Source organism: Jaculus jaculus, chromosome 14, assembly GCF_020740685.1.
Source record: "Jaculus jaculus isolate mJacJac1 chromosome 14, mJacJac1.mat.Y.cur, whole genome shotgun sequence".
NCBI classification, from domain to species: Eukaryota; Metazoa; Chordata; class Mammalia; order Rodentia; family Dipodidae; genus Jaculus; species Jaculus jaculus.
The window spans coordinates 64,704,743-64,727,700 of record NC_059115.1 but is presented as its reverse complement, the minus strand read 5'-3'; the positions used below and the strand labels follow the sequence as shown (position 1 = coordinate 64,727,700).

The window sequence follows — 22,958 nt, the reverse complement described above, 5'->3', positions numbered from 1 at the left end:
ATTTTTAGGACACTTTTCTGTTTTTAAGCTTATTAACTGGGCAACTGCTGTGGGGTGCTCTTGCTGGCTGGGTTAGGGGTATAGCTATAAGGCACAATTTCTACCTCCAAAGGGTTACAGATTCCTTGGTCATTTCTGTGTAAATGCAACGATTACTCAGTGAGAAAAGTGGAACCTGTTCCAAAATGCGCTACGTGGGAAATGATAGGAAGGACAGTTTTGACTGGAAATGAGGAAGGCTGCCTGAAAGACATACCATTTGAGCTGAGGTTGGAAAGAGAAAGAGCCAAACTGGTGGGAATGTTGTGGAAGGAAGTCTTAGGAGAATGTGGGTTGTGGTGGAAACAGCAAACATCAGAGGTAGATAGGAAGACAAGGTGAGGACTGAGTTCTGAGCCTCATAGCCAGGCTACCCTGGGTTGTTTGGATCTGACCTGTGTGGTAGCAGTGCTTCTTTCCTACCAGGTTTTCACCCCACAAGGCAGAGGAGCAGGTCTTTCTTGCCCAGAGGTGAAGCCTGTGGCCTGGTAGCTGGCCCTTGTGGGTGATAGGATAAATGCTTGCTGTGTCACCATTTCCTGTCTGTTGTGGTTTATAGACAAGCTCACCAGTGCCAGCAAGGATTCTCTGAGCACCCAAACCAGCCCCAGCCAGTCACCCAACAGTGTCCACGGCTCCCGCCGGGGCAGCATTAGCAGCATCAGCAGTGTTAGCTCAGTCCTGGATGAGAAGGATGATGACCGGATCCGCTGCTGCACACACTGCAAGGACACACTTCTCAAGAGAGAGCAGCAGATCGATGAGAAGGAGCACACGCCTGACATCATGAAACTCTACGAGGTGATGCATGCCAGGCAGATTCAGCTGTTCGCTTTGCTCATGCCTACAGATTCTAGAGAATGCTCTGGGAAATTGCTTCCTTGAATCATGTTTAGTTCCTGCCCAAAAGTCTTGGTATGATTTTTCAACTAGGCCTCTGGGTGAGTCACAGAGTTGTCATGGGTGTGTTGCAACACACTCATCCCCCCACCTTTCCATGCTCACTTGAAAGTAGGAGGGAGGCTCAGGGCAAGGGAGGAAGGGCAGTTGCGCTGCGGCATGGACAGGTTCTGTGGAGAAGGCAAAAGCTGAAGGTGTGGTATACAGTGGGCCATAAGAGTCCTGGAAAGCTCTTTGGGAGTTTTAGACATCATTAGTTGAAGGTGTTACAAGCTTTTCTTTTCTTTCTTTCTTTTTTATTTTTTGAGAGAGAGAGAAAATTGGTGCACCAGGGCCTCAGCCACCGCAACTGAACTCAGACACCTGTGCTGCCAAATGGGCATGTGCAACCTTGTACTTGCTTCACCCTTGTGCTTCTGGTTTAAGTGGGATCTGGAGAGTTGAACATGGGTCCTTAGGCTTTGCAGGCAAGCGCCTTAACCACAAAGACATCTCTCCAGCCCTGTTACAAGTTTTAGGTTTTGCACAGTTACTGTCAGCTGAGAGCCTCTTCTAAGTCCCAAATGTCTCAGCTGTCCTTACCACCAGTGACCCCAGAGTATCCTTAGTGGAGGTACACTTTGAGAGGAAATAGAATAAGGACCATGGATGTAGTTCTATCTCTAGCATATACCTAAAAAGTTGTTATGCAAAAGAAAACACCATAAATATCTGGTAGTGAGGTGGTTTGGATTTGTGGCCAGGTGAGACCTAAAGGCTGAGGAGCACTAGCCAGGTGGACTAGGTGAAGAGGTGCAGGATATGGGAACAAGAGGTTAGCCTGGGCTGGGCGTGGTAGCGCACGCCTTTAATCCCAGTACTTGGGAGGCAGAGGTAGGAGGATCACTGTGAGTTTGAGACTACCCTGAGACCACGTAGTGAATTCCAGGTCAGCCTGAGCTAGAGTGAGACCTTGTCTTGAAAAACAAACAAACAAACATAGAAACAAAAAAAAAAAAAAAAAGGTTAGCCTGAGTATAGGAAGCTACTCAGGTAAAACACTGAGCCAAGGAACATTGTGTTTTTGCCCAGTGACCAGTGAATGGTCATTGAGCATTTTTGCAGGTCCTGATAGCTGTATTTCTGGAATTACCATGTGAATATTGAAACTTCCAGAAATGGTGTTAATTAAACCCAGTGCTGAGTTGCAGATGTAGCCATCCTCTATCCTTGTGTGTAGTTCATGACCTGGTGTGTCTGTTTTGTACATAGCTGTTGTGCTTTTTGCCTCCTGTTTTGAGGAGAGCCCTGGTAGTGCCATGTGCTAATGGCTTGCTGTTACTTGGCATCTCCTGGCAGAGAGAGAACTTAGCAGCTGATTCCTCTTCCCTTTATAGACACATTCTCAGAAAAGTCTCCTCTTGTTGGGCATGGTGACACATGTCTGTAATCCCAGCACTTGGGAGTCAGAGGTAGGAGGATCACTGTGAGTTCAAGGCCAACCTGAGACTACATAGTGAATTCCAGGTCAGCCTGGGCTAGAGTGAAACCCTACCTCAAAAAACCAAATAAATATAAAGAAAACGAAAAGTCTTCTCTCAGAAGCCCCACCTCTACTATCTTTCCTTTCTGTAAGATTTTCTGCTTAGAAAGAAGGTTTACACATTAGGAAATGGATAAAAGCGAGGGGAAAGACAGGCACTTGGTATACGTTCCTGTTGCTGTAGCCTAGCTTCTAGGTCGGCATTTCTCTATCTTCAGTGCAGCACTCACCTCTTCTCTTTTGTTCTTAGAAACTTCGGCTTTGCATGGAGAAAGTTGACCAGAAAGCTCCTGAATACATCAGGATGGCAGCATCGTTAAAGTAAGCCCCTCCCCTCTGTTTTTCTCATTCACCAGTGACTCACCTGGCTTTTTAGGTCATTTCTTCACTAGCTGAAATTGAAATGGAAATACTCAGTTTTTTTCTTTGGTTTTGGGGATGGAATACAGCTTTATGATGCTTAGCATGTGCTGTACCAGTGAGCTATACCTCCTGCCCATAAAAATGGAAATCTTGCCAGGTGTGGTGACGCACGCCTTTAATCCCAGCTCTTGATACAAGGCGGAGGTAGGAGGATTGCCATGAGTTTAAGGCCACTCTGAGACTACTAGTGAATTCCAGGTCAGTCTGGGCTAGAGTGAGACCTTACTTTGAAAACCAAAATAAATAAATAAATAAAAAAGGAAATCTGGTCTTGCTTTCCTGTGGCCACTAATGAGAATCTTCTTGGTCTGTGTTTCCATGGGGAACTAGTTATCCTTACATGACTTTTGTAAAAATATAAAATACTCTCCAGGTGTCAGGGCCATTCTGATGGAGCAGGTTTGGGACAGGCCTCAGATCATAGGTGCCACTGCTGAATGCAGTGCCTAGAAGTAAGTGAGAAATGGAAGCCTATCTCATGTTCATGCCTAGTAAGATGCCACTCTATAGTGGCATTGAGATTTTGAGCACGGATTAGCAAACTTTAGCACTGGGTAAATGTAGCCTGACATTTGTTTCTTTTTTAAAAGCTAAGATGTGGTTCACACAGCTTTTTAAAGTATTCATTTATAAATTTTTAATATAGTCACAAAGTTATACAACTTTCATTATAATTATTTATTTAAGAGACAGAGAGAGAGAAAGAGAGAGAGAGAAAATAGGCACACTAGGGCCTCCAGCCACTGCAAATGAACTCCGGATACATGTGCCACCTTGTGCGTCTGGTTTACGTGGCTACTGGGGAATCAGATGTAGGTCTAAGGCCTAAGGGCTTTGCAGGCCAGCACCTTAACCACTAAGCCATCTCTCCAGCAACACAATCTCCTTTAAAAAAAAAAACTAACAAAACTTTTTTATTGACAGCTTCTATAATTATAGACAATAAGCCATGATAATTCCCTCCTCACCCCTACTTTCCCCCACAAAATCCACCCTCCATCATATCCCCTCTCTCAATTTGTCTCTTATTTTGATGCCATCATCTTTTCCTCCTATTATTATAATTGGGTCTTGTGTAGGTAGTGCCAGGCACTGTGAGGTCATGGATATCCAGGCTATTTTGTGTCTGGAAGAGTGCATTATAAGCAGACCTACCCTTCCTTTGGCTTTTACATTCTTTCCACCACCTCTTCCACAGTGGACCCTCAGCCTTGGAAGATGCAATAAGAGATGTCTTAGTGCTTGAGAAATCAAACCAGGGTCCTTAGGTTTCACAGTCAAGCATCTTAACCATTAAGCCATCTCTCCAGCCCTCCATGTTATATTTTGAAAGAAAGTCTTACGCTAAATTTGCTGCTTACAGATTCAGCTTGACTAGCTAGCTACTTAGCTTTAGGAATGCCCCCATCTCTGCCTCCCAGTGCAGGGGTTACAGGTGCCCATCATGCCCCGCTTTTACGTGGGTGCTGGGATCCAAACTCAGGTCTTCAGGCTTGTGCAGCAAGCACTTTACCCACTGAGCCACCTCTGTGGCCTGTGGGCAAAAAATTTGATAAAGAGATGATAGATCAAGAATTCTCATCCCAAAGGAAGGGAGGAGGGTGATTAATAGGTTGGTATTGTATATATGTAAGTACAGTGATTGAGATGGGGAGGTAATATGATGGAGAATGGAATTTCAAAGGGGAAAGTGTGTGTGGGGGGAGGGAGGGTATTACCATGGGATATTTTTTATAATCATGGAAATGTTAATAAAAATTGTGAAAAGAAAAAAAAAGATGTCTTAGTGCTGAACACTACTGTCATTTCTTCTCAGCACAATGGTGACTTTTGAGTCATCCTAGTGGACACCACTATCTGAAAAGAGAAGCTTCTCAAACCAAAAGTGAGAGTAGCATTAATATATGGGTATAAACATTAAGAACAGTGTTTAGGGTTGGAGAAATGGCTTAGCAGTTAAGTCACTTGCCTGCGAAGCCTAAGGGATCATGTTCAACTCTCCAGGTCTCACTAAGTCAGATGCACAAGGTGACATATGCACAATGTTGCACATGTGCACAAGGTCGTGCATATGTCTGGATTCGATTGCATTGGCTGGGGCCCCTGGGACACCAATTCTCTCTCTCTTGCTCTCACTCACTCTTACTCTTTTTTCTTTTTAAAACATTTTATTTATTTATTTTAAGAGAAAGGGAGGCAGATAAAATATGGATGCGCTAGGGCCTCTAGCCACTGCAAACAAACTCTAGATACATGCACCACCTTGTGCTTCTTCCTTATGTGGTTCCTAGGAACCTGGGTCCTTAGGCTTCATAGGCAAGTGTCTTAACTGCTAAGCTGTCTTTCTAGCCCTCTTACTCTTGTTGTCTTGCATTAAAAAAGAAAAAAGAAGAAGAAAAGAAAAAGAGGAAAAAAGAAAAGTGCTTACAGGACAGTTTGTTGGGCATAATATATGCATTTATCCAGACAGTACTAGGTGTTACTTCCCTAGGGCTCATGACCTCTACAACCATAGGTTTTTGACTAGGTTTTCACCAGGCATGTATTCCCTCCCATGGAGCAGGCCTCCAGTTCAATTAGAGAGCATTTGTTTTCCCCCAGTCTTTTTTTTTTTTAATTTATTGAGAGAGCTAGAAAGAAACAGGGAGAGGGAGAGAGAATAGGCATTCCAGGACCTTCAGCCACTGTAAACGAACTCCAGATGTGTGCATCCCCTTGTGCACATGTGCAACATTGTGCTTATGTCACTGTGCATCTGGCTTATGTGGACTTGGAGATTTTTTTTTAAACATATTTTATTTGTTTATTTATTTGAGAGAGAAAGAGGCAGAAAGCGAATGGGCATACCAGGGCCTCTAGCCACTGCAAACGAAATCCAGATGCATGCGCCACCTTGTGCATCTGGCTTACGTGGGTCCTGAGGAATTGAATGGAAGTCCTTTGGCTTTGCAGGCAAACGCCTTAACTGCTAAGCCATCTCTCCAGCCCTGGACCTGGAGATTTTAACATGAGTTCTTAGGCTTACCAAGCAGGTACCTTAACCGCTAAGCCACCTCTCCAGCCCATGGCTGGCCAATCTTATTTATTTATTTATTTAACAGAGAAAGTGTGTGCGTGTTGGTGGTGGGCCGGGGGGGAGGAGGGGGAGACACACACATAGAATGGGTGCTCCAGCCACTGCAAATGAACTCCAGATGCGTGAGCCCCCTTGTGCATATGGCTAACGTGGGTCCTGGGGAATCAAATCTGGATCCTTTGGCTTTGTAGGCAAACGCCTTGACTGCTAAGCCATCCCTCCAGTCCCAGACTGGTCAGTCTTAAGGCTTGCAATATCCACTACTGTTTACCACCACTGATGACTTCTCTCTCCTGTAGGGCTGCATGCAGCATAGCTTTTTCCAGACTTGTGTCAGCTTTGGCCCACAGGAAGGAGGTTTTCAGCTCAGCTCCAGCTTGATTTCTCAGTGACCTGCAGCCCAAGCATGTGGAGTCTTCAGCAGCAGGGTCTTACCATCTAGTACTGGTGGGAAACCAAGAGCCTTGGCAATAGCCTGTAATGTTTTGGGGGCATCTGGGTCCTCCCTGGCCAACAACTCACTGGAAGATATCCCATCCTTGGCACTGAAATTTTTTTAGTAACAATCTATGGCTTCTGGGTGCACAGTTATCCAAAGGAGGAGGTTTCGTATGACTTATTCATAGCATCTTAAATTTTGATTAACTTTCCTCCCACCTTTCTTTTACTCAGTCCCTTCTTCTGACTTCACTTAGGCCATTGCACTCCCAGTAATCTGTTTATCTACTTACTTATATACAATACCATCCGTTAAGTTTTGCCTCTCCTCCCTCCATTATAGCCCTCTTCTAGCTTACTGGCCTCTATTACTGGCTTTTATTCTAACTTACATACAAGTCTATACATTTGCAGCTAGGATCCACACATGAGACAGAACATGTGACATTTGGCTTTCTGGGCCTGGGTTATGTACTTGGTATAATCCTTTCCAGATCCATCTATTTTCTTAACAAATTTCATAATTTCATTTTTCTTTACCTCTGAATAGAACTCCATTGTATAAATGTACTACATCTTCACTATCCATTTACCAGTTGAGGGACATTTAAGCTGATTCCATTTCCTAGTTACTGTAGAGTGGCAATAAACATGGATGCATAAGTATCTCTAAAGTAGTGAGTAGAGTCCTTCAAATATATTCCAAGGAGTGGCATAGCTGGGTCATATGGTAAATCTTTTTATTTTTTATTTTTTTGAGGTAGGGTCTAGCTCTAGCTCAGGCTAACCTGGAATTCATTATGCATTCTCAGCCTCAACTCATGGCAGTCCTCCCTTGGTCTCCCGAGTGCTGGGATTAAAGGAGTGTACCACAATGCCTGGCTCCTCATTACAATCTTTTTTTTTTTTTTTTTTTTTTTTGGTTTTTCGAGGTAGGGTCTCACTCTGGTCCAGGCTGACCTGGAATTAACTCTGTCATCTCAGGGTGGCCTTGAACTCATGGCAATCCTCCTACCTCTGCCTCCTAAGTGCTGGGATTAAAGGTGTGCACCACCACACCCGGCTACAATCTTAATTCTAAACATTTTTATCACGTTAGCAAGTAACCTCATGTTTATTAGCAGTCACCACCTCTCCTTAGTTACCACTGTTATGTCTATTGACTTATCTATTCTTGACCTTTTTTTAAAAGTTCTAAAACATTTTAACTTACTTGCCAGCAGAGAGAGAACATGTACATACACCCACGCACACATTTGTTTTTGAGGTAGGGTCTTACTCTAACACAGGCTGACTTTGACACTTGGAACTCACTCTGTAGCCCTGGACTGGCTTTAAGATCATGGAGGTCCTCTTACTTCAGCTTCCTGAGTTCTGGGACTAAAGGAATGAGCCACCATGCCCGGCCCCAAGCCCTATTTTTATATTTTATTTGGACCTTTACTATGGCAGTGGTTTTTCTTTGTTTTGTTTTGTTTTTTGTTTTTTCAAGGTGGGGTCTTGCTCTAGCCCAGGCTGACCTGGAATTTATTATGTAGTCTCAGGCTGGCCTTAGACTCACAGTGATCCTATCTTACCCTCCTGAGTGCTGTGATTAAAGGTGTGTGCCACCATATCCAGCCAGTACTTTTTTCTTAATTGTTTCAAAAACGAAGGTGTGAGCTTGCTTTCCTTCAAGATGTTAGTAACTAAGCTCTAATTAAGGCATTATGTGGGTCTTGTGTACAGGAAAAAAAAGTCAGGTGCATTTGCACATACATAGTCATAACTGTTTGGGACTCTCAGGCAGGAGAACTGCTTGAATGGGCCTGGGCAACATAGTGATCCTGCCTTAGAAAAAAGAAAAAAAGAAAAGAAAATTCACTTTCCACTAGTGTGGTCTCAAGGAGTTTCCTGACTGTTGGAGTTAGTGTCTCATTGCTGGGACAAAAAGTCTGATTCAAAGCAGCTGGCAGGATGGAAGGATTTATCTTGGCTTATTGGTTCAAGGGGAAACTCCATGATGGCAGGGAAAAGCATGGCATGAGCAGAGAGACTGGACATCACTTTTGCCACAACAGGTGGAAAACAGCACCAGGAGAGTGAGCCAAATTATGGCAAGGGTGATCTGGCTGTTTAACACCCCTAAGTACATCAACTGGGGACCAAGCATTCAGAACACATGAGTTTCTGGGGAACATCTGATTCAAACCACCATCCTGACTTTTTAAATTAACTTATTTAAGAGAGGAGAGAGAGAGAGAATGGGTGTGCCAGGGCCTCTAGCCACTATAAATTCCATAAACGTGCTCCACCATGTGTATCTGGCTTAATGGGTGTTCTAGGGAGTTGAACTTGGCTTTGCAGGCAAGTTCCTTAATCACTAAACCATCTCTCCAGCCCTTTAAAATTTATTTTATAATTCATATGAGGGAGAGGATGTTTTAAGTTTTATTTATTTATTTGAGGGTGAGAGAGAATGGGTGCACCAGGGTCTTCAGCCACTGAAAACGAACTCTAGATGCATTCACCACCTTGTGCATTTGGCTTACAATGGTACTGGGGAATTGAACCTAGATCCTTAGGCTTCACAGGCAAGCACCTTATCTGCTAAGTCATCTCTCCAGCCCCACACTGACTTTTTAAACATTTTTTTTTTTTAATTTTTAGAGAAAGGGTAAGTATGAGAGAGGGAGAGGGATAGAATGGGCATGCCAGGGCCTTCTGCTACTGCAAACAAACTCCAAACTCCAGATGCATGAGTCACTTACACAGGTACTAGGGGAAATCCAGGCATTCTCCAGCCTTCATGCTGACTTTTTGTTTATAAATACTCAACTTAAAAATATAAACGGGGCTGGAGAGATGGCTCAGTGGTTAAGTCCTTTACCTACAAAGCCTAGTGACCTAGGTTCAGTTCCCCAGTACCCACCTAAAGGCAGATGCAGAAAGTGGCACATGCATCTTGAGTTGGTTTGTAGTGCTTAGAGGCCCTGGCATGCCCATTTTTTCTCTCTCTCTCTTTCTAAATGTAAATAAATAAATAAAATATTTAAAAAAAGGCAAATGTAAGCAGGAATCTGGGCATGGTGGTTCACACCTTTAATTTTAGTTCTCTGGAAGCTGAGGTAGAACTACTGTGAGCTGGACTATAGAGTTCCAGGTCAGCCTGGATTAGAGTAAAACCTGCCTCAGAATAAACAAAAGATCAAATATGGGGCTGGAGAGATGGCTCAGCAGTTAACGGTATTTTCTTGCAAAGGCTGACAGCCTGGGTTTGATTCCCCAGTATCCACATAATTCAAGATAAAGAACAAAAGAATGATAAAGAATTTGGATTTGTGGTTGCAGTGGTGGGAGGCCTTGTATGCCCATTCTCTGTCTCTTTCTCTTCCCCTGGCCCATGTCAAGTAAAAAATAAATATTTAAAAAAGCCAAATGTAAATGGGTAAACCCACTTGGTTTGGGCAAACAACAGTGTACCCACTATCTTTCTCAGAGTGTTGCTGCTCTGTGTTTTCTTATTCCTGTAAGAGCAGGACTGGTTTCGTACTTGGTTGCTATCCAGTCCCATGTTCTTTATGAACTGTGGTAGGAGATGACAAAGTTATTGTGTTGAGTCCTCTCACTATAGAACGTCCAGGAAAAGGGCCAGAGTGGATTCAGCAGTGTTTGTCTTATCTGTGGACATAAGTGCTAGTCCTCAGGGGCTTTGGCACAGATCTGACACACAGTATCTGCACTAGGAAGTGGCTTCCCCTTGGTTACTGGATTCCAAGGAAGGAAGGCTACATTATATCCATGAGTTTGAAAAGCTGCTTTGAGAGAATTAACTGTGTCTATTTCTGGGGCTTTAAATATTGAGAGGCCTACACTATACTCTCCTCTCAGCATGACCAAATGTTTATGAGGTTTACGGGTGAGGTAGTGCATACCTTTAATCCTAGGTATTGGGAGGCTGAGGTAGGAGGATTGCTATGAGTCAGAGAGTTCCAGGTCAGCCTGTGCTAGAGCAAAACCCTACCTTGAAAAACAAAAAAATGCTTATGATTTCTCCTTAGTGCTGGGGAAACAACCTATAGCCTGGAAGATGCCAATGATCTTCGAGTAGAAGTGCAGAAAGTGTACGAGCTAATAGATGCTTTAAGGTAAGGTCTGCTAGGTCATGTCTCTGCTGCTGGCTAAGGGGAACAAATGATGTTTTGATGAAGTATTGGGTGGTGGCAAGCACATCTGGATTTATCCTCGGTCTGGTGACAGTGGGAACATTTGCGAAGAGGATGCTAGAGAAGGGCTGTACTTATCTCAATAACTTTTGGTTAAGGATTTCAAATGGTTGGGGCAGGTGAAGCTCAGTGGTATAGCACTTTCCTAGCATACACAAGCTCTTGGGTTTCATTCCAGCATCCAAGCAAAAAACAGCAACAACAAAAATGGATTTTAAGCCAGTCGTGGTGACACACACTTTTTCACCCAGTACTCAGGGAGGCAGAGGTAGAAGGATCGCCATGAGTTCTGGGCTACCCTGAGATTACATAGTGAAGTCCAGGTCAGCCTGAGCTGGAGTGAGACCCTAAGGGTTTCAAATGGTCATTGATAATAAAGAATGGGAGCCACCTGTTGATACCAGCTATGTGTCAGTTGCTGGCCTGTCTTCCTAGAACAACTCATTTACTCTGCTGCAGTTACCCAAGAGGTGAGGATCAGAGTTCCTTTTTTTTTTTTCTATGTAGGGTCTTGCTCTAGCCCAGGTTGACATGGAATTTACTGTGTAGTCTCAGGGTGGCCTTGAATTAATGGTGATCCTCCTACCTCTGCCGCCTGAGTGCTGGGGTAAAAGGTGTGTGCCACCATGCCTGGCCCTATTTTATTTGCACTCGTGTGGAAAAAGGGGGGGGGTATGAGAATGAGAAAGGGCATAACGGGACCTCCTGCCACTGCATACAATATTCAGACACATGCTCCACTTTATGTGTCTAGCTTTACATGGGTACTGGGGAGTTGAACCCAGGCTGACAGGCTTCACAAGAAAGTGCCTTTAACCACTGAGCTCTCTCCAGCCCCAGCATCCCTATTTTAAAGGAGGCGAGGGAAAAGGCTACAGCTAACAGCAGTGAAAGTACAAGGGCTCAAAGGGATAGTTGTGCTAGGCGTGGTGGTGCATCCCTTTAATCCCAGACTCCAAAGGTTGAGGTAGTAGAATCACTGTGAGTCCAAAGCTAGCCTGGGACTAGAGTGAGACCTTACCTTGAAAAATCGAAAGGAAAAAAGCTAGCCTGGGGTCTATAGAGTTGCAGGTTAGCCGGGGCTAAGGCTATAGTGAGACTCTGCCTTGGGGATGGGAGGCAGGGAAGGAATAATTGAGATAAGGAAGCATTGTCCATACAAATTTGCAGGGCTTACTAATCTTTCATTTTGCAAGACCTGGTGCAAAATGAGAATGCTGTCTCCTGTTAAAACATTATTAAGAATTTTTAATTAGTGACAGCAAAGTATTAAGTCAACGTATTGGCCCGTGGAAGTGCCAGACTGTGCACTATCATCCAGGTGGTTGACCTGCGAAGCCAGGTCTTCCTATGTGGCAGTTCCTCAATGACTGAGTATTTGTCACACACTTTGTGCTGTGTTAGAGTAGAGCCAACGTGTAAAAATTGGGCTTTGTCATTAAGGACAGTAAAGTGTAGTCCTTTACCTGTTTTCATTTGTTCTGTTGGCATGAAGGCCCTAACAGCTCCAAAGAATTTCCACTCTTCCTGAGGCTGGTAGCACCTATTATTACTTTGATGTATTTGTTCCAATTCAGTAAGAAGATCTTAACATTGGGTTTGAACCAGGATCCTCCACCTCATCCAAACTCTTTGAGGCTACAGAGGATGATCAGATACTCAGCTACACTTTTTGTGCAGGTAAAGCCATTCTGAGGTGACATGAATGCCACATGGATCCTAGTCTGTTACTTTCTCCAAAGGCAGACTTGCTTATTTTCTGTTTGTTTATTTACTATTTCATAAGATCTTGAATACATTACAAACACTAAGTTTAGAGAGAAATTTGAATTTGAGGTTAAAATAATAATACTTTTAATCCTGTGTCCCCGGTATAATGCTTGTCATTGTGGTATGTTTTCCCCAGCCCCTGAGCACTTTTTTCACATTGCTCAAACAGCACTGTTGAATGATTCCCGAATGCTGTTTTGACTGTATCTCCAATCCTTTATTTAACCATTGCATTTTGGTAGGGGAGTTAATGAACTGATTCTAAGTTTTTGCTGTTACAAGTGATTTCTTTTTCTTTCTTAGGATAGACTCCTCAGAACTCTTTTGGGTCATTTGACCAATGGGTGGTTCAAGGGCAGACTGACATAGGTGGTTAGATCTAGTTGTATCTCTTTCTGTCTCTGAATGCCCTTGTGAGAGAGTCACAGCTGACTGCCTTTGGGGCTCCTGTACAGAAATCCAGTAGATAGAGTTGTTTTGGCCTGGCTTTCTCTTACTGTAAAGCAGAGAATTTGACTTTTCCTCTTTGCTAATTTAGCAACCATTTGTTAGGTCCTACACAGTACCAGGCAGTGTTCTAGGTGTTGAGTGTCCTGTAGTGAAAAAGCACCTACATTCCTGTTCTCATAAAGCTTATATCCTCTTAGAGAGGGTGTTAAGTGCCTTTTTCTGGAGAGATACGAATAAAATTTTATTCACCCTAGGTAGGGCACCTATTACAGACCAAAGAAATGGCTTTACCCAAATCTACCTTAGCGAACCAGTGAGTTTATCCAGATTATTTCTAGGAGCATGGGTGACTCAAAGGCAGCTCCATCACTGGAAAGCTTACCCTAGTATGGATGTTGGTTCACTGAAGCTGCATTACTGGAGTCTCTGGGTAACTTGTGGTTACAGACAATTCCACTTAAAGAGACCCCCTCCAAGCAATTGTTTACTACTTATATAACTCTGGGGAGGATCTTATGAGTCTTGTAATTCTTTTTTAAATATATTGTATTTATTTATTTGAGATACAGAGAAAGATGGGGAGAGAGAGAAAGAGAGAGAGGAAGGGAGAGAGAGAGAATGGGCACGCCAGGGCCTCCAGCCACTACAAATGAACTCCAGATGCATGTGCCACCTTGTGCATCTGGCTTATGTGGGTCCTGGGGAATTGAACCAGGGTCCCTTGGCTTTGCAGGCAAGCACTTTAACCACTAAGCCATCTTCTGCAGCCCGAGTCTTGTAATTCTTGTTAATTTTGTAAGCCAACCTTTTGCTCTAGGAAAGAATGTTTCAGTTGGGAGGAAACACGACAAGGGGACAGACATCAAATGCCTAAAATGTGTGGGAGTCAGAGTGAAAAGTGCTATTGGAGAGAATTAAAGGGTGGTAAATGCAAGAGAGGTGGTCAGGAGGGCTGAGATGATGGTATCAAGGTATATAGCGGTCAAGGCACAGCCTCATGGAAGCTGAACTGGTGAGTGCTTGGAGATCTGTGGAGATTGGATGTGACTATCTAATAAGGAAAAGGCAGGCTCTTCTGGAAGTTGACCGCCCAATGTCAGGATGAACTTCAGTGAATGCCACTGCGTGGGGTAGAGTTGCTTAGCCTTAATCAGATGAGGCATAAAGTCCATTTGTTTTCCTGAAAAGGTTTGAGTGTAAAATTGTCTGTGACTCCCTGCAGGAAAAGTTACTGGGCTTGATGTCACTGCCAACTAAAGAACAGTTTGAGGAACTGAAAAAGAAAAGAAAGCAGGACCTGGAGCGGAAGAGGACCATGGAGAGACAGGTACATGGAGCCCAGGCACCTCGGCTGATGCCTCCCTGCCCTTAGCTTAACCCACTGGCTGCCAAGCCATTGAATGTCAGAGATTGGCTTTTTACTGTTTGTCAGAACAGTTGTTGGCTTTTCTCACTGGGCCTTAGTTTTCTTTTCAGTACTTCTGCTGATTCTCCTTTCTAAGGCCAGTCTAGAGATTGGAAGTTTTCCCTCTGGTAAGGCTTATAGGCAAAAACCCAGGAAATTCCTGTAGAACACAGGGAAATATGCAACATTAAATAGCTAGCCCAGCCCTTGAGAGGCTGAGGCAAGAAGATTATAAGTTCCAGGCTAGCCTGGGCTACATAGTGAGACTGTGTTTCTTACAAGAAGAGTAAGGGGTCTGGAGAGTAGTTCAGTAGTCGAACATTTGCCTAGTATGCTTGAGGCTGTGGGTTCTGTCTTCATAACAGCAAAAAAAAAAAAAGATTATTTTTATTAAAAAAAATTTTTTTTAGAGAGTTTAATATTTTATTTATTTATTTGAGAGTGAAAGAGAAAGAGAATGGCCATGCCAGGGCCTGTAGCCACTGCAAACAAACTCTAGACACGTACGCCACCTTATGCATCAAGCTTATGTGGGTCCTGGGGAATCAAACCTGGGTCCTTTGGCTTTGTAGGCTAGTGCCTTAACTGCTAAGCCATCTCTCCTGCTCTGCTTTATTTTTTTTTTAATATATTTTATTTATTTACTTGAGAGAGAGGTGGGAGGGGGAGAGAGAGAATAAGAATGGGTATGCCAGGGCCTTCAGCCACTACAGACAAATTCCAGATGCATGTGCCCCCTGTGCATCTGGCTTATGTGGGTCCTGGAGAGTCAAACTGGGATCATTTGGCTTCGTAGGCAAACACCTCAATTGCTAAGCCATCTCCCCAGCCCCCCTGCTTTTATTTTTTAAAAATATTTTAGAGCTGGGCATGGTGGCACATGCCTTTAATCCCAGCACTCGGGAGGCAGAGGTAGGAGGATTGCCAACAGTTCGAGGCCACCCTGAGATTACATAGTAAATTCCAGGTCAGCCTGAGCCAGAGTGAGACCCTACCTCGAAAAACCAAAAAAAATTTTTTTTTTTAATTTATTTGAGAGTGAGAGAGAAAGAGAGATAGAAAGAGGTATACAAAGAGAGAGAGTTTGAGCACATCAGGGCCTCATGCCACTGAAAATGAACTCCATACTCATGCATTACTTTGTATATCTGGCTTTACATGGGTACTGGGGAAATCAAACATGAGTCATCAGGCTTTGCAAGCAAGCACCTGTAACTGCTGACTATCTTTACAGACCCCTTATGTGAGATTCTAACATTAGGCAGATAAAGGTAATATACCTTGGAGGTTTAAGAAAAGTATATGGCCAGCAAAGTTAATATTGAGAAAATCTTATCTCCTACATTACTCTCCTTCATTATTTTATTTATTTTTTTTCTTTTATTGTTATTATTATTATTATTATTGGTTTTTCGAGGTAGGGTCTCACTCTGGCCCAGGCTGACCTGGAATTAACTTTGTAGTCTCAGGGTGGCCTCGAAGATCCTCCTACCTCTGCCTCCCAAGTGCTGGGATTAAAGGTGTGCGCCACCATGCCCGGCTTCATTATTTTATTTTTGAAAATCAGATCCTGCCCTACTTTCATGCTTACTTTATTTTAGCAGTTGCATTATCTTTGTTCAAGGAGGGAAAGCTGGAATGTCATTGGGACAATAGAGGGTGGTTCATAGGGTAGACTGCTGCTGGCCTGGTAACATGGTGACCCTGTGGCTTTGGTGTCTCTGTAGGCTGCCTTGGAGTCTCAGCGAAGGCGTGAGGAAAGGCAGAGTGGCTTAGCATCTCATGCTGCTAATGGGGAAGTGTCATCTCTCCGAGGGGGCCCTGCCCCACTGAGAAAGGCTGAGGGCTGGCTTCCGCTGTCAGAGGGCCAGGGACATAGCGAAGACCCTGACCCTCTCCTCCAGCAGATCCACAATATAACATCATTCATCAGGCAGGCCAAGGCTGCTGGCCGCACTGATGAGGTGCGCACACTACAGGAGAATCTGCGGCAGCTGCAGGATGAGTATGACCTGCAGCAGACTGAGAAGGCCATTGAGCTATCCCGGAGGCAGGCTGAGGAGGAGGACCTGCAGTGGGAGCAGCTGCAGATGCTTCGGAAGCGGGAGTGGGAACGAGAGCAGGAACAGTTCCGGGCGGCATCCCTCCACACACGGACTCGGTCCCTGGATTTTCGAGAAGGCATACCCTTCCAGCTGGAGCCCAGTCAAGGGCTTCGCACCCACCTTGCTTATGCTTTGGATCTGGGATCCTCCCCAGTTCAGGGCAGCACAGCTCCTGAGACTGCTTCACCCAATTCAGCTTTGGCATCCATCCATGCGTGGTCTGGGCCCCCAGCCCTTGACCAAGAATTTCTCCCCCAGAGCATCATGTCACAACAAAATGCTATGTCTTCCTTCAACCCATTTGATGAGGAAGACCTTTCCAGCCCCACACAGGAGCGTGCTGCCAGCCCTATTGCTGCAGAGGCTTTCCTGGGCCCTCCAGCTGCTGTCCCTAGGGAGCACAATCCTTTTGAGGAGGACGCTGAGGAGGAGGTGGCTACAGGGACAGGAAATCCCTTCACTGACCCAGATAGTCCAGCACCCAACCCCTTTGATGAGGAAGATGACACTCATCTGAGGCCCACAAGCCCACCTGCCCCTGGAAACCCTTTTGAGGAACATGACGACACCAATCCCTTTGAGATGGACACTGACAGTGGCCCAGAGGCTGAGGAACCCATTGAGGAGGAGCTGCTCCTGCAGCAGATTGACAATATCAAGGCCTACATCTTCGATGCCAAGCAGTGTGGCCGCCTGGATGAAGTGGAGGTGCTGACCGAGAACCTGCGGGAGCTGAAGTCCACCCTGGCCAAGCAGAAGGGGTGCCCTGACTGACTAGCAGTGGGCAGGGGCCTGGTAGAGGCCTAGACAGCAGGACAAGGCAGAGTATTGACAGGGACAGGGACAGAGCCAGGGTGGGAAGCTAGATACTCACAGTTAGGAGTGGGAACCCTCAGTTTTGTGCTGTGCACTTTGAGGCATTTGCACTGCAGTTGAAAAATGACAGAACTAGAACAGGGAAAACGGTCAGCATTCTCTTTCAGGCTTTTATGCTTTTATTTTTTTAATTGAAGTTTTTCTCTTTTCAAAGAAACTTTACATTTTTATTTTTGAGATTCAATGCATCTGTTGAACCAGTGCAGAAATGGCTGCTGGGCATCTCTTGGGCCACTTGCTACTGCTTGTTCTCATGATGCAGTATTAGTAGGCAGCTCTTGACAGGGCCCTTCCTGGAGCCAGGACTGACAGGATGGGCTCCATGAGTCGTCCCTTCTGCAGCAGAAGTCTTTCCCCACTGGGCTCTGGGTTCCCTTTTACCTGCTCAGAGTTGCCTGCTAGGCAGTGCATGGGAGGGGCTGCCCTGAAGGGGAAAGTCTAGGCCCCCAGAGGAGATGGGGGGAGAGATGTTTTGCCATTGTGCTTTCCTGTCATCTGAAAGAACTAACACTCCCATAGCAGGGATGTCATTGTGAGTTTGATCATGAAATAGGAGTAAAAAACTTTTTGGTGGACATTAGTATAGTTTGGGAGTTTTCCCCCAAGCAATTGTCTTAGATGGAAGGAAACCACCTTCCAGGGTTTTGGGCAGGATGACTCTGTTCTGGGCTCAATTCAAGGGCCTAATGTAAAATTCAAGAATTGTGACTAGGAAGTGTCTGTGGACCATCAGCAGGAGAGGGGAAGCTTCTGAGTCAGAAGATAAATTCTAAAAACTGCCAAGACTCTTTGATTAGCCTTCTTCTCTGGTTTATCCTGACCTGGGGCACTAGTAGGATTTTTTTTTTTTTTTTTTTTTTTTTTTTTTTTTTACCACTTTCAGTATTGAGAACCTGACTGTTTGATGCATAGCCTATGATCATTCCACAGCCCTGAAGTACTTGAACTCTTAGGTAAGGGATAGAAAAGGAAGCTGTTTTTGTAGTTTGGTGCTTTGATTTATGGGACGGTCCCTTAATTGACACCTGGGATCATAATATCCAGGTGAGCCAGGCATGGTGGCGCAGGCTTTTAATCCCAGTACTCGTGAGGCTGAGGTAGGAAGATCACTGAGTTCAAGGCCAGTCTAGGCTAGAGTGAGTTTCCTGATCATCCTGGGCTACTGTGAGACCCCGTCAAAACAAAAACAAACATAAATGACCCCTAATACACAGATGTGCTGAGTTCTGGGTGTTCTTCTTTAGTGACATTTGTTAATGGACAGTAATCAACCACTAGTCACTTTATCTCCCTTAACTAACTCTGGGCTATGGCTTCCATCGGTTATTGGTGTGTGGAGTGAAATTCTTTTGTCCCATTCTGGTGAACACCCCTCTTGATGATGGGAATGATTCATTTTGGGTGTAAAGACCTCCATTTATGGCAGCTTTCATCTCAGTTCTTAGCACCTGCTGGGACTTTTGGCTACATGAAAAAGTCCTGTATTGGGGTGTAGGAGAGATATGGAGGACCTTTGCATTTGAGTTCTGTTGACAAATGTTTACAGGATAGTAGGTTACCAGTGCCAGCCACTTTCCAGCCCTGTTGTTGTCACAGGCTGTCTTGGGATGTGGTCAGCTGGGCATCTTGAGATGCTGCCTGGTGCAGGTCTCTTGTCTTCCTGACCATGATGCTGCTGTTGCAGGGTTCTAGGCATAGCTGGTATGCTCCTCCTGCTCAGGCTGTCTTTCCTTCCTGAAGAGGAGACAGCTTTCTGCACATGAAGAAGCTGAATGCTGCCTTCTGTTATCATTGCTTTTCTTAGGAGACTGTATTATCTGATTATCCACTAAATGTACTCCTTCCTTAAAGTTATTCCCAGCTAGCAATCTGTAACTGGGAGCATTGAGAAACACTTTTAGATGTTGTTTTTCAAAACTCCAACTCACTGAATATACTAAACTCAACTAAAACCAGATTCTGTGGGTTTCATTGAATTCTTCTGAGGCTGCATATTTTTTTTCAAAAAAGGTCATTTCATTCTGATTAAAGGGTCAATTAAAATTAAAGGGTCAAAAGACATTAGAATTCTAAATATACACACATCAGAAACAGGTACAATCAGTTTCATAAAACAGGTTCTACTGGATTTTAAGTCACAGATTAACCTCAACACAGTAATAGTGGGGCAGTCTAGTGCACCACTGCCACTAATAGGTAAGTCATCCTGACCAAAAGAAAAAGAAAAGAAAGAACAGAAACGTCAGAGTTAAATGATATCATAAGTCAAATGAATCTAGCAGATATCTATAGAACAGTCTTTCCAAAAGCTGTAGAGGATGCATTCTTCTCAGGAAACTTTTTCTTCAAAGGATGACACATTAGGACACAAAGCAAGTTCAACACATACAGAAAAGTTGAAATAACTTCTTACATTTTACCTGACAACAGTGTAGTAAAGCTAGAAATAAACAGCAAGGGAAACCATAGGAAATATGCAAGATCATGGAGATTAAGCAACAGATCATTGCATACTGAAATAAAGAAATAAAGAAGAGTGGCTGCATTCTTTATTGAGTTCCTCCTGGCCGTGTTCTGAAAGTGAGGCATGATAGAACTGTTTCCTTTTGCTGCACCATTTGCCAGAATTCATGCTGTCCCAGAGTTGTAAAGACAGGTTGATATAGAGAGAAGTTGGTCTATGAGTTATAACCACAGCTTCAACTTCTTAGCCTCATGTAAACATTTCATAAAGTCTTTGGAACACATAGCTCCACCTCATCAGCTAAGGAGCAAGTTCTGGATATGGTGTTGATAGATCTCCCTAGTTACAGGGTGTGTTTAATGAGGAAGAGACTTTGGGTCTTCAGGCATTGAGTAAAGCTGGCTCTTTCTGTGGAAGCCTTGTTAGTGTCTCCTCTTTAATACACTAAGGACCTTTACTCAGTGCACTGACCACTCTGTATTTTTGCTGTCAGATACTAAAATGTACCTCTAAGTAATCACAAGCTATGTGATATGTTGGACATTGGTATAGTTATGTGATGGGATTCAAACTGGGAAGCTGGTTTCTACTAGGTCACAGGCTAGAGGAGCAGGTCGTGCTGGACATTTGACAGTGACTGTCTCCAAGGGTTTGTGACATGCATGCACTACTTTGGGGCCTTGTATCAGCATCTTTTATTAAAAAAATTAAAATAACACGTTCATGGCTGGGTCTATGTGTGCTTATGCACAAGAGTGCTTCAGGCTGGGCATGGTGGTGCACGCCTTTAATCCCAGCACTGGGGAGGCAGAGGTAGGAGGATTGCTGTGAGTTCAAGGCCACCTGAGACTACATAGTGAATTCTAGGTCAGCTTGGGCTAGAGTGAGACCCTTCCTTAAAAACTAAAAAAAAAAAAAAAAAAAAAAAAAGTGCCTCAGGTGAGTCACCATAAAACATCTTTGTCTTGATGGTGACCATTTGAACATTGGAAAACAGTCCTACTTGTTTAGTGAAGGCTCTGGGCAAAACCAAAAAGCCACTGGACTCTGAAGAGGCTTGTGTAGTGTTGGAGTTGTTTTACACAAGCATTCTGAAAACCCCTTCCCAGTTCTATTCATCCCTACTTCACACCGTAAAAAACAAGATACAGACAGGTGGAGGAACCTGTACGTATTTCATACTTGCTTTTAGCTCTGCTAAGTAGGTCTTGTTCATCTGACAAAGAACAGGGTGAGACAGGTTAGTCTGGCTGGAGTCACACAGGCGTCATGGCAGAATGAGGATTAAATCTAGGCCTCTCAGTTTTGCCCTTAAAAGCAAGTCTCAGGGAATGGGGAGTCCTCAAATACTGTGCTGACCTCAAAGATGGCAGATGGGCAATTAGGAAAGTTGGATGTAGCTAAGTGGCTTTCTAGAATGGTGTGGGGAATTTTTTACCCCATGGGGAGGTGGGGGAAATGCAAACATATGTCTTCTCCCCCAAATAAGGCACAGAACAGACCAAAGGACAATTACACCCAAATCAGTTTTGGTGAACTAGTAAATTTATTGGGGTCACTTACAGAGCATGGGTGACTCAAAAAAAAAAAAAAAAAAAAAGGCAAAAAGCCGGGTGTGGTGGCTCACACCTTTAATCCCAGCACTCGGGAGGCAGGGGTGGGAGGATTGCTGTGAGTTCGAGGCCACCCTGAGACTCCATAGTGAATTCCAGGTCAGCCTGGGCTACAGTGAAACCCTACCTCGAACCCCCTCCCCCCCCCAAAAAAAAAGGCAGAGCATGGGTGACTCAAGGACAGCTGCATCACTACAAAGTCCCACCCCACCCTGGATGGTGACCGCATAGAAGGTGCATCATGGAGCCCCACTTCAAGTTAACCTCCTACACAATCTGGCTTTTTCCCAAGACCACGTGCAGCTGAGGGGAGGGCAGGTGGGAACAATCACTGTAACTTCAGGTGAGGGTCTTGTGACCCTCCCTCCGATCTAGTAAGGTGTTATTTACCATTACTGTAGACATTGTTTTAGTGTTGTTCTATTGCTATAGCTACTGGGTAAAAGCACTATTTACCTCAAGATGGCGTCACCTGGACCTTGAACTTGACTTTTCCCCAGGACCTACTGAATAATGAGGGGCTTATATTTAGTGCTCATAGTGGGGCAGAGGAAATGCCAAGTATGATGTATGGACCTCAGTTTTCTCAGTTGAAAAAAGTTGTGACACTCCACTCACTATGATGCTAGGATTCCAGTCCAAGTCTTTCTGACGCCAAACCCCAGGATGCCCTTAGCCAGCTTTGTGTGAGGACACTACGGGTACTTGGGTCACTGTGAGTGCCTCCTGTCCCACGACTCTCCTGTAGTCTAGCAGTTTTCAAAGTATGGGCTGGTGAAATGGCTTAGTGGGCGTTTGCCTGAGAAGCCTAAGGACCCCAGTTTGATTCCCCAGGACCCATGTAAGCCAGCTACACAAGGGGGTGCTGTGTCTGGAATTAGTTTACAGTGGCTAAAGGCCCTGGTGCGCCCATTCACTCTATCTGCTTCTCTTAAATAAATAAAATATTAAAAAAAAACGTTAAAAGTACTTGAGAAAACATATCTGGATTTAGTTCTTATGGTAGAATTTAGATGCCATCACTCTGTTCTTAAAAGTAGATGTTGGAGAAGGTTGAAAACGAACCATCAGAGAACAGTGCCGGGCTCACTGTCCTTCCAACATCTGGAATAGTAAGTTCAGAGTCATGGCTGAGATCTGAAGGCCTGTAGCAGAAGTCAACAGCCACATCTGGCAGGAACACTGAGCAGTAGCTTTTTTGTTATGGTGCTAGGGATTAGACAGGGCCTTGCCCATTTCAAGCATGTGCTCTACTACCTAGTTATAACCCTAGCTCTTATTTTTATCTTTTTAAAAATTTATTTTTTTAAGGAAGGGCCTTACTTTAGTCCAGGCTGATCTGGAACTCACTCTGTAACCCTAGCTCTTTAACAAACATTTTAAGAGCCTATAAAAGAGGGTTTTGGGCTGGAGAGATGGCTTAGCGGTTAAGCGCTTGCCTGTGAAGTCTAAGAACCCCGGTTCGAGGCTTGATTCCCCAGGACCTGGAGTTCGTTTGCAGTGCCTGGAAGCCCTGGCGCGCCCATTCTCTCTATCTCCCTCTTTGTCTGTTGCTCTCAAATACATAAATAAAAATAACTTTTAAAAAAGAGGGTCTTTCTGAGCCAGGATCACTGTGAGTTTGAAGCCACTCTGAAACTACGTACTGAATACCAGGTCAGCCTGGGCCAGA

General features: G+C 44.4%; 1 protein-coding gene across 3 annotated transcripts in view; it reads left to right on the top strand.

Moving 5' to 3' along the window:
- The window catches only part of Rbsn (rabenosyn, RAB effector), a 43,101-nt gene extending 22,710 nt beyond the window's left edge, over nt 1-20,391 (top strand). For all 3 annotated transcript variants that reach the window (XM_045133723.1, XM_004651577.3, XM_045133722.1), the window contains 6 exons: nt 599-840; nt 2,712-2,782; nt 10,439-10,525; nt 12,181-12,283; nt 14,046-14,150; nt 15,956-20,391. In XM_045133723.1, coding sequence (XP_044989658.1) covers nt 599-840; nt 2,712-2,782; nt 10,439-10,525; nt 12,181-12,283; nt 14,046-14,150; nt 15,956-17,107 — 1,760 coding nt within the window. In that variant the 3' untranslated portion in view covers nt 17,108-20,391. The remainder of the gene's footprint in view (nt 1-598; nt 841-2,711; nt 2,783-10,438; nt 10,526-12,180; nt 12,284-14,045; nt 14,151-15,955) is intronic.
- Nucleotides 20,392-22,958: the final 2,567 nt, after the last annotated feature.